Source organism: Fundulus heteroclitus, chromosome 18 (assembly GCF_011125445.2).
Source record: "Fundulus heteroclitus isolate FHET01 chromosome 18, MU-UCD_Fhet_4.1, whole genome shotgun sequence".
In the NCBI taxonomy this organism is placed as follows: domain Eukaryota; kingdom Metazoa; phylum Chordata; class Actinopteri; order Cyprinodontiformes; family Fundulidae; genus Fundulus; species Fundulus heteroclitus.
Window position 1 is genome coordinate 19,075,235 of NC_046378.1, and position 15,952 is coordinate 19,091,186.

Consider the following 15,952-nt stretch of genomic DNA (forward strand, 5'->3'; position numbering starts at 1 on the left):
TTGACAATAATATAGAAATATCCTTAATTCCTAAACCCTTGCAGTCCTATTTGCCAAAAAGTTTTGAAATGACCCTTTTTTTTAATTTTTAGAGAGAATATTCTTTTTTTAAATATACTGAAATTGAATGGGGAAAAAAATTATTTTTTCCCCCTGATATTCTGATGTTTGTCTTTAAGATAAAGGAATTTCAGAATAGGGTCTGGAAACTCAAACAGCTTTCCATAGATAACCAGATGTTGAAATATAAAAAAACTATATTCCAACTTTTCATGGCTGCTTAGAAACCCTGTATATAGTCAAAAGAGAACAGAACAAAAACAAAAGCTAAGCAACAAGTACAAGTAGGCCGACAGCCGCGGGCTCACGAGCTGCGTGTACGTTTCAAGTATGCTACATTATGAACTGGAAAGACAAGTGATACTGTCACTTTAAAGAAACAGGATGACGGTTAAAACACAGTATTCACAAAATGTACATTTAAGGCTTTAATTGTTTAGCACTAACAATAATAGCAGCAGTGAAACACTTCTGAATTAATTATAAACAACAATATTTAGGATCTTATAACAATAATATATTACCAAAGTAAATCAATTATTTTTTCGTCTTGTTTTGTAACACTGGACTCGACTGGAGACAAGAAACCCGGACCAGCCAGTGAGTTCAGACGACAGAAAAGAAAACATGTCAGCCACCACAGATCACACGACAACCGGCCTGTCCGGTAGCTGCAGGACGCGTTCCTCTGAGAGTCTCCACAGCCACGCCAGGCCCTGCCTTATAACTTAGAGCAGTAGTACATTTACAGAGCGCGAGTCCAAGTACGTGGACCGGAGTACACATTCATGTTGAGGCAAACAGGAGAAGGAGGGAGGGGGGGGGCGGGTGGGTGCGTGGGTGGCATCATCTATGAGCAGGATGAGTGGGAGTAAAAAGTCTGGCAAACACACACACGCAGACAACCATGCTCACGTACACGAAACACACAAGCAGCCAGCAACATGTCCAGACCTGAAACCATCATCATGCTACAAATAAAAACAACAGAACACGCCGTTTGTCTGTTGGAAAAAAAAAAAAAAAAAAAAAAGTACCAAAGCAACGTCTCATTAAAGGCCGTATCAGACTGAAGTCAAGATGAAAAGCTCTGTTGCACATTTTCCAAGGTGCTGCTGCTGCTGCTGACTAACACATCCTGGTGAGGAAGACGTCCGATTTGTCCTTCCTCATCCTTCCCCGCCCCCGCCCCCCCCTACAGTGGTACCAACAGCAACCCTCCGAGCTGAACCATTTTCACATATTATTTATGCACGTACTGTATATATTACACACATTTAATATATACTCATATATTAAATTCTCATATAGACATACATTTTTTTTATTTTTTTTTTTAGTTTTTACTTGTGAGGCGCTGATTATATTTTCAGCGAGAGGCTTCAACATGAAAGATGAGAGTTTTTGTCGGATTCCTATGAAAGTCTCGGGTCGCTGCGTCCAGGCGGTCCTGAGGAGATGAAACCAAAAACGGAAAAAAAAAAAAAAAAAAAAAGGCGCAACACTTTGGAAAGCGCATGGAGTGCAGGGCGCAGATTCCTGCAGATACTGTGAGCTTACTGGGAGACAGCCAGGTCAGGAACCACATGGGGGAAGGGGGGGGGGGGGGGGGGGGGGGGGGTGTCAGCCAGCACTTTACGTAGGCCTGGAAGGCAGTGGGCTTTTTCAGGTTGATCTGTGCCAACCAAAACCAAACCAGGCTGGGCCAAGCTAGGGCAAAAAAGAGAGAGCAAACTGCGAGACGCGTGCGCCGCAGTCTGCTATGTGAGGATGTGGGCGGAGGAGGGAACAGAGACAAACTCACGCAGGATGTTCTTGGCCATTTCTATATTGTTCTGTGCAATCATCAGAGCTTTCTGGATGTCCTGGTAGGAGTATCCCTGACTCATGAGGTGCTCAATCTCGCTGCTGATCAGGGGGTTCGCCTCGCCGCCCGGCGCCACGCTGCTGGGCAGGCTGGGGACGGGCGGCACGGGGCTGTGGCGGCGCTCCGAGTTGATCCGTCTGGGCAGGGGCTTCGGCGGCCTCTCCGGCGCTTCGGCTGGCTCTAAAACGGCTGAGGACGAAAAAGAGGAAGAGGAAGCGTTTGGGTTTAAACAGCAACAAAAGGTCAACTCGCAGAGATGATTTCTTTAACGAAAATAGCTCTACAGTTAAAGATGTTCATTATTATAATTAGGTCTGAGGGAAGAAGCGTGTCCTTTCACACAATGTGAAACCTTTTCAGCTTTCCACTGCAGTGACATTTAACAAAGCGCTGCAAGAGGCCAATTATCATCTGTGAGCTTGTCGGCCTGATGCAGAGGGATTTAATTGGCTCTCAGATTCAAACATGCAGAGTGCTCACGTGTGGTAAATGTCAACCCGACACAGAGACATCACCATGAGAAATCAAGAGACAACTGCCGAATAGACTTCCTGCACTGCAGCTGAAACCTCAAGGCGGCTTGCAAGGGCAGTACATGCAATCGTCTTGTTATCACACCTTCTGAAAATTTGCCGATGTCTACGCCCAATTACTTTAAAGTTAGTTCTCAGTCTTCAAACTTGCCTGCTTTCATCTTTGGACATGATAAAACCCCTAATATTTTTACCTGAGCATACTTTTTTTGTGCTTTCTGGTTCTTTGGAAAAGCAGCGGTGGATCGCTGATGCAAAGGAACCTGCTGCTGCTCCACAGACCAACAGAGGCAGCCAAACTGCAGAAGAAGGCTGCAGCTTTGTCGCCTTGGTTTGTTTCTCGTTAAAATGCAGAGAAACAGATCGGTTGGAACTTAGACATTTTTTTTAATTTGATCTGTTTCTAATCACAAAAGCACCAAACTGACAACAGTTTTCTGTGTGGACTCAGTTACCAAGTGAAGTCGGGTATTAGCAGTCAGATGAGGTACAGAGATGTTAAAAGCTATTTAAAAGGAAGCTACTTTTTGCATGTTGTTAATTCAGGCGCCCGGAAAGCACGAGAGAGCAAGACTATCAGTACATAACAAGAAGGCACACGGTGCATTTAAACCTTTTGAGGTTGGAGCCTGTTTCTACTAACCTGACAAAAGCCAGACGTATGTTGCTCCGCCTAGCTCCACTCAAATACATCTGGGACATCGCCCATAGAAAGTGATTTCTCCAACCAATTTTATTGTCTAGCCAATCAGGACGCAGGGCTAGAGTTTCATAGATGTGACGTAGTGGAGATGCGACCATGACCTGAAACTGTTTTGATAGCAATGGCGGCTCGCATTGAGGAAGCAAGCGTTAACATTGATGCTGCTATTTCTTCCATGTTGTCCAATCTACCTAATATTGTTTCATTAAAAGAACATCAGAGAACGGCTCTGAAGGCTTTTGTTGGTGGAAACGATGTTTTCACCCTTCTCCCGACCGCATTTGGCAAGTTTTGTTTTCAAAAAACAAAACTTGCCAAATCCGGTCGCGCCCAGGAGCGGTTAGCGTGAACCATGTTAGGAGGCCTTTAGTCCTCAACGCGGTCGGCCCGGGATCAACTCCGGCCCGCGGCTGTTTGCCGCCTGTCTTCCACCCTCTTCCTGTCAGCTCACTGTCAATAAAACGCGTGCCACTAGAGCCGCAAACACATTAAAAAAAAAAGTTTTGTTTTTTACTGCGTTGCTCTCACAGCGTCACGGGTTAGCTTCGGTGTGAGTGGTTGAAATAGCACGTCGATAAAGATGACAGACAAGTGTCTTATCCAATCATATGCAAGGATTTTTGATAAGGCCCAGCCTTCTGAAACACCATTCCCATGGATCTGTTCCAGATGGATGAGTAGAGCTAGGCGGAGCAAAAGTCATCTGGCTAGGGTCAGGTTATGTTTGTACAGCAGTGTGCTCGATTTGGAAATACTGACAGCCTTTTAGAAATTTAAAGATAAGGTTCTATGTTCCTTTGGGATAACGCAGAGATCGCTGTCAGTAATAGGGATGCTAATCACTAATAGACGCTAAAGTCAGCTTAACATGTCAATCCTTTCCATTGTTTTGTCTTTGATTTAAAATAAGAAAACCCAGTGACCGCTTTCTTTAACTTGTAGGATGACAATTAGTAAGTCATTCATATTGCACTTTAAAGGTATATAGCCACGTTATATGGTTATTAAAAAGACCAAAAAAGTATTTGATCATGATAAAATAAGGTTATCTACACCAAGACTCCATCTTGATAGTCCTTTTTTAACCCACAGGATAATTCGCTCTCGGGCGTGATTAACAGATATAAACAGACGTCACAGAACTATAACAACACTGATTTGCTTAAATAATAAATCAACTGTAATAATGCCTGACCCTCAGGAATGCCTCGCAATAAAGCGGCAGCTCGGCGTGATTGAAGACCAACCGTTATTAATTAAATAAAACAATCTCTAAAAACTTTAACAGCCTCATATCAGAACATTTACTCACGTCAATCAACTCTGCGGTCACATCTGAACGATCGGCAGCTTTAGACATTTCAGTCTTTTCCCTCTTGGAATCATATATATTTTTGTGTTCCCGCCCCCCCCCTGGATCTTGGACTTTTCTTCATCGTTTCGATGGGAGATGCTAATAGCCGTTAGCCACTTCCTTGTTTTAACCTCTGCTGCACACGCACAGTACGTACTTCCGTTAAAATCGTCAATAAACACGAAGGGCTTTATTTACAAACAAATTGAGTAAAAACAAAGTATAAAAACACCAAAATAACAAATAATACGCCAGCAGGATGTGATAATCTTTCATAAAAACTTTGTATTCAACCAGAGAGAGCTACTGACATTAAATAAAAAAAAGTCAATATAACGTGGCTATGCACCTTTAAATAAAATAATCAGATAAAATCTGTATTAGAATGGACAACTGAGAACAGAAACCGGGAACAATTGATACAAATAATATTGTAATCAACCAGCATGTTATGTCATTTTAGCACCTTATAAAAGAGAAGTCAAATGACTCCAGCAATACTATTAAAAATGCCAAAGAGATCTGATGATGTTTCTAACCATCTGAAGAAGCTCAGTTCATTCATACATGACTTGGCTGGTGCATTAAACTTACCAGCTGCAGCTCCAAGGTCTGAATCTAGGGAGAGGCGGCTGAAGGCGGCCAAAGTGGATGAGCATGACGATGAGGAGGATGAAGATGACGACATAGACCCCCCCATTTCTGAAAGGGTCCGCCGAGCAGGAGGCTGCGGTAGCCGGGGCTTTGGGAAGTCGTAGCCATTATCCTCTTCCTCTTGGTCATCTGCTGTGTGGTCTCTGGGCCCATTGGTGATCGGCAGAGGAGGCAACTCTGAGTAATCTGGGAAGATGGAGGATAATCTGATCACAAAACTAAAATTCATACTTTTGAGTTAGAAACAGATGCTGATTTTGGTCAGCCTATGTTGTTTGGTGGTTGGTAGGAGAACATACCTGAATCCCTGGCTTGTTGTAACCTCGGCTGGATGTTGTACATGGCTTCATGCAATATGGGCCCATCCTCTGCTCCTAGTGGGAGCCTACAGCAACAACATGTTGGGTTTATAAACGCAGACAAAGAGACTAAAAGAACGCTCTGGATGTGCCGTATCAGGAGGTGTGACTACCGTGAGTTGAGGGTGGGGACGTGATTCTCTGCCTGGAGAGCTGCCAGGGCAGGAGGCTGTGGGGGCCTTTGGACTTGTAAGGTATCCGGTATCGGTGGTAGCGCGATGGGGCGAGATGAAGGAATCATATACTCTGAGTCTTCCTCACTGTCGCAGGCCTCCTCTCCGGTCACTTGCCTCAAACCTGGAGACGGTCTTGGAACGAGCAGACGATTCATGAATATTTACTGCATTACAACACGCTTTTAAGAAACATAATGTAAAGCCTCCAGATCACCAGTGAGAGATGTGCATCTGTGAGTCTCCTCAGGACCAGGCGGACATACCTGTTTGCCAGCGTATAGATGGCGTTGGATGAAGATGACGATTTCACTTTGGGGCAGTCGTAGTCTTGAGAGACTATTGCAGCAAAACTCTGATGAAACAGGTTTTAACATTTTTATTAATGTTGGACAAACACAAAAACTGAACATTTGAACTTATATAATTTAAGGGCAAGCTTCTGCAAAGACTACAGGCAGTAATGTAATTAAAACTGGAAAAAAATTAGATTTCCAGAACATTAAAGCTCACAGTTTTAGGTTAATAAAAATACAAGGTAGCAATTAGATGGAAATAATTTCACTACTGAGGCATAAATATTAGGCGATCAGATAATTTCCTTTTTCTTATGAACTTATTTCCCCATCGTCAGCTTTTATAATAAAACAGATGCTTGTGACATATCAATTTTCATAAATTTCTATTCTGTTTTACATTTATGTGACCAATGGGGGCTGAAAATAAAGCTCAGTCTGAAGGTATTTAGATCCAAACTAAAAAAAAAAAAAAAAAAAAGAGGTTTTCAAATATACACCTTTTCATTTCCAATTTAAGCAGATATAGATTTAAATGCAAAACATGCAGGCTATTTTCCAGATGCATGTTACTGATATGTGGAAACTATAGATGTGAGCCGAGTTCAAAAGTACTACAGATGCAGTATTTGCTTTGAGGAAGTTGATGGAGAAGCACAGAGAGGGTCAGAGGGAGCTGCATTGTGTTTTTGCAGATCTAGAGAAAGCATATGACAGGGTGCCGAGAGAGGAGCCGTGGTGTTGTATGAGGAAGTCTGGAGTAGCAGAGAAGTATTACAGGTGCAGGACGTATATGAGAGCTGTAAGACGGCGGTGAGGTGTGCTGTAGGTGTGGCAGAGGAGCTCAAGGTGGAAGTGGGACATGATGTTAGACAGGAATCTCCAGAATCACCAGACAATATTAACTGCACTGTTGGATTATGTCGACAGACAGCTGTGAGGTTAGTTTTTAATTGTGTGGTTTGAAGAAAGGCTTTTCACAAGGTTCACCAGTGTGCTGCTAGGAATTTCTTTGACAATGCTTTCATTAGTGCATTTGTGAGGTCAGGGACCGATGTTGGACAAAAAGGACCGACTCACATCCTTCAATTTATTCAAAAGGTGGAGGCCATGACTCCATGCAGGCCAGTCATACTAAACTTGCCCATTCGTGGACCTTTCTTTGGAAACTGGTGCGCACTGATGTGGGAACAGGAAGGGAACCTTCCATAAACTCTTCCCAAAATGTTGGGAGCATTAAATTGCCCTAAATGTGGTGGTATGCTGAAGCCTTAGGAGCAACTTTCCCTGGAGCAAAAAGCCTTAGACCGACTGCTGAAAAACACCATCATTCCTTCTGCATCAAACAGTGCACTTGCCATGGAAACCCATTCCTCAAAGCTCCTTAAGCACTGGTAATCTGAAGGCCATGCGGAGTTTGGAGGTCTGCAGCTATTCACTCTGCAGAAAGCTGACGACACCATGTGTCTCAGTATCTGCCAGCCTCTGATTCCACGGGGGTTACCACCGTGTGGATTTGTTGCTGTCATTCCCATTGGCTTCCTCTTTGTTGTAATACCACTAATAGTAGATTGTGAACTATTTAAGAGGCTGGGAAATGTCACAACCTCACTGCACAGGTAACATCCTATCGAGGTGAAATGGCTGGAACGCACTAAGCTGCTGAAAATGGTCACCAACAAGTTTTCAACCAACTACTGTAATCCTTGTTGTTTTAAAAAAATAAACTACAGCAATGAAGGGTCTGATTGTAGAAGAAGCAAACATGACTTGTTTGATTTGAATTACCTAAACATTTAAACTACTTTTTAAACTACTTTTTTTGAGCAAATTTGTTCCACAGAGATAGGTGGGCTATGAGATAACTGTAAATCAGTATCCTAATCTCAACTCATTTAGCTGCATCTTGACCTGCAAAAGTCAAAAAAGTAAAATAAAGATAAAATAACTAAAGAGAGATCCAGTAAAGGCTTAAAAACTACTGATGCACGTGGCTTCCATATTTATAAAAATTGGCAACAAATTATCCTACAAAATATTTATATTTTTTTCCTTTTAGCATAAATGAAAAGCAAATAAATGTAATCCTATAAACAGGGTGCTTGCTCTTTTTCCAAATTAAAATTCCAGACTTTTTCCAGACTTTTTTAAAACTGATATTTTTTTTTTCCCAAGACCTTAACTTTATGTACTTGTATACTTGTGTGCCTACTGCCTACTTCATTGGTTGAGATTGTACAAACTGTTTATTAGAAATGTTAATTTTTATAGGCTAGTATTCAATGAACAAATGCATTCACAGTAAATTATGCTTTTACTGATGAAAACGTTTCAAAACATGAAAATCACAAGTACATGAATTTCACATCAAACAAGTGTTTGATTCCATTAGGCTAATACCGTACGTGACCAGTTAGTAAAATTATAGTTTTATAGCCTACCTTCCTATTTCTCATTTCACAATGCCTTTGAGCCTACTGTAAAATTCTACCATACATTTTTTTCCCATACTACAAAATTCAAGACTTTTCAAGGTCTGGAAAACAGTGTTTCAAAATTCCATACTTATTAAGACTTTCAAGACTTGCGCAAGCACCCTGTATACATTTTTATTTCAACTGGATTACCTTCAAAACTGCACTTGAATGTTTTTTTTTTTCTAAGAATTTAAGGCCCCAACTACATCCTTTTACCCAGCATTCATTAACGTATCCCTGAAAATGAATAAACATCTAAAAAGCTGTGAAAGAGAGATGGAATTTGAAGGAGCTTTGATAACAAGTGACCTATGAAAAATAACTGAGTCGATGCATAGAAAACGAAGTCTTGTGTTAACAGAGCCTCCTGACATCAGACGTTTATAGTGTGGTGTGTGCGTGTTGGTGGTTGTTCTGACCAGCTGGTGGTCCAGACTGAGGGAGCTGTTGTTCTTCTGCGAGTCCGAGCGGTTGTCCAGGGCAGAGGGCAGCGCCAAGGGGAGGGAGTGTCTGTTGGAGAGCTCCCTGACACCCGGTCGGTCCACTCCCAGACTGGACGCATGGGTGGATGAGGAGGATGGCGAAGATGTGGAGGGTGAGGGGGTGGGGACTTTGGGAACGGGTCTGGAGTTCCAGTCGGACAGTGGACGGTTGGGAGGTGCGGGGGGGAGCTTATCTCGCAGGGGCTCCCCTGGAGTGCAGGGTAGGGGCCGTCTCGGATGCCGAGATTCGGGAGCCGCCCCGACTGTGTGGGGTCTGTCTGGAGGAGGAGGAGGGGGGAGGTCCCGCAGTGCAGGAGGCAGTGGAAGAGGCTTGTCTTTGTGATGTGATGCTGCCTGGAGGGATGAAAGAGATGGAAGGAGGTTTTTTTTTTTTTTTTTTTTTAGGACTCAACGCTATACAGACCACAAGCCAAAGAAAATGATTTTCTGACGCAGGAAATAATCAGCTTAGAAGCAAAACCATCATTCATCAGGAGGATTTAGAATATGAATGACAGCAAGAGGGGAAAAAAAAAAAAGTCCTTCATCTGCAAACATGTTAATCTCCCAACAGCCCTTTCTGTTTATAAGCAGAGACAGCTTGTGTTATCCGAGTGAGAGAAAATAAAATCAAATACACAACAGTGTTTTTTTAACAACAGAGTAACAGAGAATAACAACCATCATATACCAGTGAGATGCGGAAAAACTACTCCATGCATTTTCTACTTCAAGCTTGATCTACAACAATGGTTTATAATCTGTTCTGTTTTTTTTCTCCATACATGATCCACTTACTCCACTGTTTCTATATTCACAAAGCAACCGAAGGAGCTACCGCCACCAATAATAATTATACATGCTCTGTTTATCATCCCATGAAAAGTACAACTGGCTCAGTTTTACTTTAACCAAGAAGCTGCTGCCACCAACTCTGTAAATGTCTTAACCCTCAGCTGCTAGCAGCAGGCAACACATATCAAGCCGGGTTCTACTGAGGATTTCTTATTGTTACAAAGGGAATTGTTCCTTTCCAGCGTCGCAACAAGCTTGCTTAGGATGAGGGACAGGTGGGACTTCTCTAGATGGATAACCATCAACCAACTGACTTTATATGAGCAAGTGACTGAGTGCAATGTATGCTTGTAATGTATGCAAATGTGACTATATGACTGATTTGTGTTGCCGTGAAACGATCTGAACTTGAACCCAACCGGAGTCTAAATGCACATCAACATTAACTGTTGAGACGTTTGAAATTACATCAGTGGTAGTTTGGAGATTTATACAATTAATTTTAATTAAAGATGAGCATTAAAACATCATTTTTCACACTAGTGAACAGTTAGGAACAGGCAAACTGTTCATGTAACCATATAATTTATTGCTTTCCTTAAAAGCTTTGACAACTATTTCCAGCCACAACCCTGACAGCTTTATGCTGCCAGTGCTGAGTAATAAACCAAATAAAAAGAGTCTATTCTGTAAATCTTTGATAGGAATGGCCAGTTACCTTACTGGTGGCCCCTGGACTGGAGGCACCAGGGGGGTTTGGAGGTCTGTGTGGTAACAAGTCAAGTCTCGGAGGCACTGGGGGAAGAGATGACTGGGGAGCCATGGACATGGGCGACGGGGGGCGCTCCACCTGGATCAGATGAAAGACAAACAACCATGAGATCCCATCCGTTACCGCCACGTTATTATGTTGTGTAGCAATGTCACAATAAAACTGGTACCAAAAACAAATTATAGAACAAAAATAAGTCGCTGAAAAGACGTGGTTAGCAATCAGAGCTGAAGAGGATCCTGGGATGACATCAAAGTGTCTGGTATTCTAGGTAGTCACCAAATAATGTATAAAGATTTTCTCAGAGGCATAAAAAGATGTAGGACAGAAGAATATCCCGCATTTTAAACACTGAGAGGTACAAAAAAAAAAAAAAAAACTGCTTCTCTGGCAACAGGAAAGATGGAGATGAAAGACCTGCGTAACAGGATGTGAGCTTGCAGCTCAGAAGAGGAAGACATGACAGGTGAGAGCGTGTTTTATCTACACAGAGGCTGGTGTGAAGTGTCCCCTGTGCGTTGCTACATAACAGAGGAGCCCATGCTAAATAAATTCTGTTTCAATTAACTCAAACTTTCTCCACAATCTTACCTTTGAGCCAGCAAGCTTGCTCATCACCAGGTGGGGGTCTTCAAGTCTGTCATCATCGTCGTCATCATAGCTTGGTGACGGAGCTCCCTCTGCCCCCATGGTGCCCCGACTGGAGCCCCCGCTGTTGTCTTTGGGGTCGAAAGGATCTACAACAATCGGTTCTGTACCTTTAATCTCACAACGACAGAAGGGGCATCCCGTTCCCTGACCCTCCGACTCCTGGAGCAAAGGTAGAAAGGCAGGATTAAAGGCGTGCTGACAAGAAACTCAACTTCACAGCTGGTCTGTAAATCCACCTCTTAATTACTACCATGGGTTCCTAAAGTTTCCATTTAAAAACTTTTCCAGACATGGATTTCTAGTTTTTTTCCCACAGCAAACATTCTGGAAAGTTGAATACAAACATTTAATAGTTTTTTTAGTAACATCATCAGTGACCCCTCACACCCCCACCATGGACTGTTCTCCCTGCTGTCCTCTGGGAAGAGGTTTCGCAGCATCTGCTGCAACAGCTTTTTCCCTGTTGCCATCAGATTGTTGAACTGTTGAACTCTAAACTGGTCTCTGCATCACACACGCATAGAACTGAACTTTATGGCCTTTTTGCATCATTATTTTGCACTGCCAACGTTGCTTAACTTTTACAATCCATTTAAAATCTAAAAGTACACAACTGAATGTTTACTGCATTTTTGCACCATTATTTTGCACTGCCAACATTGAACTTTTCAAATTAATGCCTTTTTTGCACTACAAACATTGTTGCACATTCTTCTGCACACTTTTATAAAAACTGTTACATTCTTATCACTGCTGCACTCTATAATCCGTCCGTCCGTCCGTCCGTTGTCTTCCGCTTATCCGGGGTCGGGTCGCGGGGGTAGCAGCTTCAGTAGGGAGGCCCAGACGTCCCTCTCCCCAGCCACTTGGGCCAGCTCCTCAGGAGGAATCCCAAGGCGTTCCCAGGCCAGCCGGGAGACATAGTCCCTCCAGCGTGTCCTGGGTCTTCCCCTGGGTCTCCTCCCGGTGGGACGTGCCCGGAACACCTCTCCAGGGAGGCGTCCAGGAGGCATCCTGACCAGATGCCCGAGCCACCTCAACTGGCTCCTCTCGACGTGGAGGAGCAGCGGCTCTACTCTGAGTCCTCCCCGGATGACTGAGCTCCTCACCCTATCTCTAAGGGAGAGCCCAGACACACTACGGAGAAAACTCATTTCAGCCGCTTTTATCCGGGATCTCGTTCTTTCGGTCACGACCCAAAGCTCGTGACCATAGATGAGGGTAGGAACGTAGATCGACCGGTAAATCGAGAGCTTCGCCTTTTGGCTCAGCTCTCTCTTCACCACAACGGATCGGTACAGCGCCCGCTTCACAGCAGACGCTGCACCAATCCGCCTGTCGATCTCCCGCTCCATCTTCCCCTCATTCGTGAACAAGACCCCAAGATACTTGAACTCCTCCACTAGGGGCAGGACATCCTCCCCAACCCGGAGAAGGCACTCTACCCTTTTCCGGTTCAAGACCATGGTCTCGGATTTGGAGGCACTGATTTTCATCCCGGTCGCGTCGCACTCGGCTGCGAACCGCTCCAGTGAGAGCTGTAGATCACGCCCTGATGAAGCCAATAGGACCACGTCATCCGCGAATAGCAGAGACGCAATCCTAAGGCCACCAAAGCGGATCCCCTCAACACCTTGGCTGCGCCTAGAAATTCTGTCCATAAAAGTTATGAACAGAATCGGTGACAAAGGGCAGCCTTGGCGGAGTCCAACTCTCACCGGAAACGAGTCCGACTTACTGCCGGCAATGCGGACCAGACTCTGACACCGGTCGTACAGAGACCTGACAGCCCTTATTAAAGGGTCCGGTACTCCATACTCCCGGAGTACCCCCCACAGGATCCCCCGGGGGACACGGTCGAATGCCTTCTCCAGATCCACAAAGCACATGTAGACTGGTTGGGCAAACTCCCATGCCCCCTCAAGAATCCTGCTGAGGGTGTAGAGCTGGTCCAGTGTTCCACGGCCAGGACGAAAACCACACTGCTCTTCCTGAATCCGAGATTCGACTATCCGACGGACCCTCCTTTCCAGAACCCCTGAATAGACCTTACCAGGGAGGCTTAAGAGTGTGATTCCTCTGTAGTTGGAACACACCCTCCGGTCCCCCTTTTTAAATAGGGGGACCACCACCCCAGTCTGCCAATCCAGGGGAACTGCCCCCGATGTCCACGCAATGTTGCAGAGCCGCGTTAACCAACACAGCCCCACAACATCCAGAGCCTTAAGGTACTCAGGGCGAATCTCATCCACCCCCGGAGCCTTGCCACCGAGGAGCTTTTTAACAACCTCGGCAACCTCAGCACCAGAGATGGGAGAACCCGACCCAGAGTCCTCAGGCTCTGCTTCCTCAATGGAAGACGTGTTGGTGGGATTAAGGAGGTCTTCGAAGTATTCCGCCCACCGACGCACGACGTCCCGAGTCGAGGTCAGCAGCACACCACCCCCACTGTAAACAGTGTTGGTACTGCACTGCTTCCCCCTCCTGAGACGCCGGATGGTGGACCAGAATCGCTTCGAAGCCGTACGGAAGTCTTTCTCCATGGCCTCTCCGAACTCTTCCCACGCCCGAGTTTTTGCCTCGGCGACCAGCCGAGCCGCCCGCCGCTTCGACTGCCGGTACACATCAGCTGCTTCCGGAGTCCCACAGGCCAAAAAAAGCCCGGTAGGACTCCTTCTTCAGCTTGACGGCTTCCCTCACCGCTGGTGTCCACCAGCGGGTTCGAGGGTTGCCGCCACGACATGCACCGACAACCTTGCGGCCACAGCTCCGACTAGCCGCCTCAGCAATAGAGGCGTGGAACATGGTCCATTCAGACTCAATGTCCCCCGCCTCCCTCGGGACGTGTTTAAAGTTCTCCCGGAGGTGGGAGTTAAAGCTCCGCCTCACAGGGGACTCCGCCAGACGTTCCCAGCAAACCCTCACAGTACGTTTGGGCCTGCCCGGTCGGACCGGCTTCCTCCCCCGCCATCGGAGCCAACTCACCACCAGGTAGTGGTCGGTGGAGAGCTCCGCCCCTCTCTTCACCCGAGTGTCCAAGACATGCGGCCGCAGGTCAGATGAAACGACAACAAAGTCGATCATTGAACTGCGACCTAGGGTGTCCTGGTGCCAAGAGCACATATGGACACCCTTATGCTTGAACATGGTGTTTGTGATGGACAATCCATGACGAGCACAGAAGTCCAACAACAAAACACCACTCGAGTTCAGATCAGGTGGGCCATTCCTCCCAACCACGCCCCTCCAGGTCCCACTGTCATTGCCCACGTGAGCGTTGAAGTCCCCCAGCAAAACGAGGGAGTCCCCAGGAGGGGCACTCTCCAGTACCCCTTCCAAGGACTCCAAAAAGGGTGGGTAATCTGAACTGCTGTTTGGCGCATAAGCGCAAACAACAGTCAGAACCCGTCCCCCCACACGGATGCGGAGGGAGGCCACCCTCTCGTTCACCGGGGAAAACCCCAACGTGCAGGCACCGAGATGGGGGGCAACAAGTATGCCAACCCCAGCTCGGCGCCTCTCACCATGGGCAACTCCAGAGTGGAAGAATGTCCAGCCCCTCTCAAGGAGACAGGTTCCGGAGCCAGAGCGGTGCGTCGAGGTAAGTCCGACTATCTCTAGTCGGAACCTCTCAACCTCGCGCACAAGCTCAGGCTCCTTCCCCACCAGAGAGGTGACATTCCACGTCCCAAGAGCCAGCTTCTGCAGCCGAGGATCGGAACGCCAAGGTCCCCGCCCTCCACTGCTACCCGTTACACATTGCACCCGACCCCTTTGGCCCCTCCGACAGGTGGTGAGCCCATCGGAAGAAACATCCTCATTACACTCTATAATGTAATATCTTATTTCAATTGCAATCTCATTACATTTTTCTAAGCTGTATGCAACAAAATTTCGTTTTGTATGCACTCTGTACATATAAAATGACAATAAAGTTCTTCTAAGACCAAGTCTAGTATCTGGATGTTGCACAAATCGTGAAATGACACAATGCAGAAGTTAGCTTCAGATTATGCAGTGGATTTCCCCTTTTCCCGCATCAGCAAACTTAGTTCAGCTTTATTTTAGTATTTATAAACACTAAACAAATCTGGACCTCATCTTTTTTCAAATGCAGACTAAAAAAAATAAAGAAGTGCCTATGCCTTGTATGGCATCTACAGCAGATAATTTCATAAATCAGATCCAGCTAAAAACGCTCGTCTAAGAGAGTTGAGATGAGGCCAAAAGGAGCTGTGAAGTAGCTCTTTTTGACAGTCTGCATTTTCCTGTGGGTTCTGTCTGTAACTCAAAAACCAAAACATTTAATGAGTTGAGCAAACACCTAAGTTTTAATTAGTGGAATCAAAAGGTAAAGGAAGACAATTACGCATACATTTATGAAAAAACAAGTACATTTTTAAAATGCTACAAATGAATTATAAAACATAAAAGGAATAAAAAGTGTGCAAGATTTTGTCGAACACCAGTTTCTTTCTTCCATAACTATTCATACTCAAATGCTATACTTTCCCAGAATACATTAGAGCCCCATTTATGACTTACAGAATACAAACCCACCAACCCAAAACCGTACCTGCCAGGCAGTGAGGCAGGAGGTGCACATGAGATGACCACAGGGCTCAATCTTCACATCTTTGTCATTCTCAGCGCAGATTTTGCAGAGCTGGAAAGTGGAGCCCATTTCACAGTACAGCTCATATTGCTCCTGTGGGCGGGGTGGGGGTGGGTGGGGATGGGGGGGCAGAAACATAATGAGAAGACGGTAACATTACA

At 45.3% G+C, this 15,952-nt stretch overlaps 1 protein-coding gene across 1 annotated transcript in view; it reads right to left on the minus strand.

Annotated features, from left to right (window-relative positions):
* Positions 1–464: 464 nt before the first annotated feature.
* Positions 465–15,952, minus strand: part of cbl (Cbl proto-oncogene, E3 ubiquitin protein ligase) — a 54,574-nt gene continuing 39,086 nt past the window's right edge. Inside the window, exons 8-16 of the mRNA XM_012868059.3 lie at positions 15,753–15,884; positions 11,117–11,335; positions 10,472–10,603; positions 8,896–9,312; positions 5,970–6,058; positions 5,644–5,838; positions 5,471–5,556; positions 5,112–5,357; positions 465–2,116 (exon numbers count right to left, since the gene is read on the minus strand). Of these exons, the coding sequence (XP_012723513.2) occupies positions 1,821–2,116; positions 5,112–5,357; positions 5,471–5,556; positions 5,644–5,838; positions 5,970–6,058; positions 8,896–9,312; positions 10,472–10,603; positions 11,117–11,335; positions 15,753–15,884 (1,812 nt within the window). The 3' untranslated portion in view covers positions 465–1,820. The remainder of the gene's footprint in view (positions 2,117–5,111; positions 5,358–5,470; positions 5,557–5,643; positions 5,839–5,969; positions 6,059–8,895; positions 9,313–10,471; positions 10,604–11,116; positions 11,336–15,752; positions 15,885–15,952) is intronic.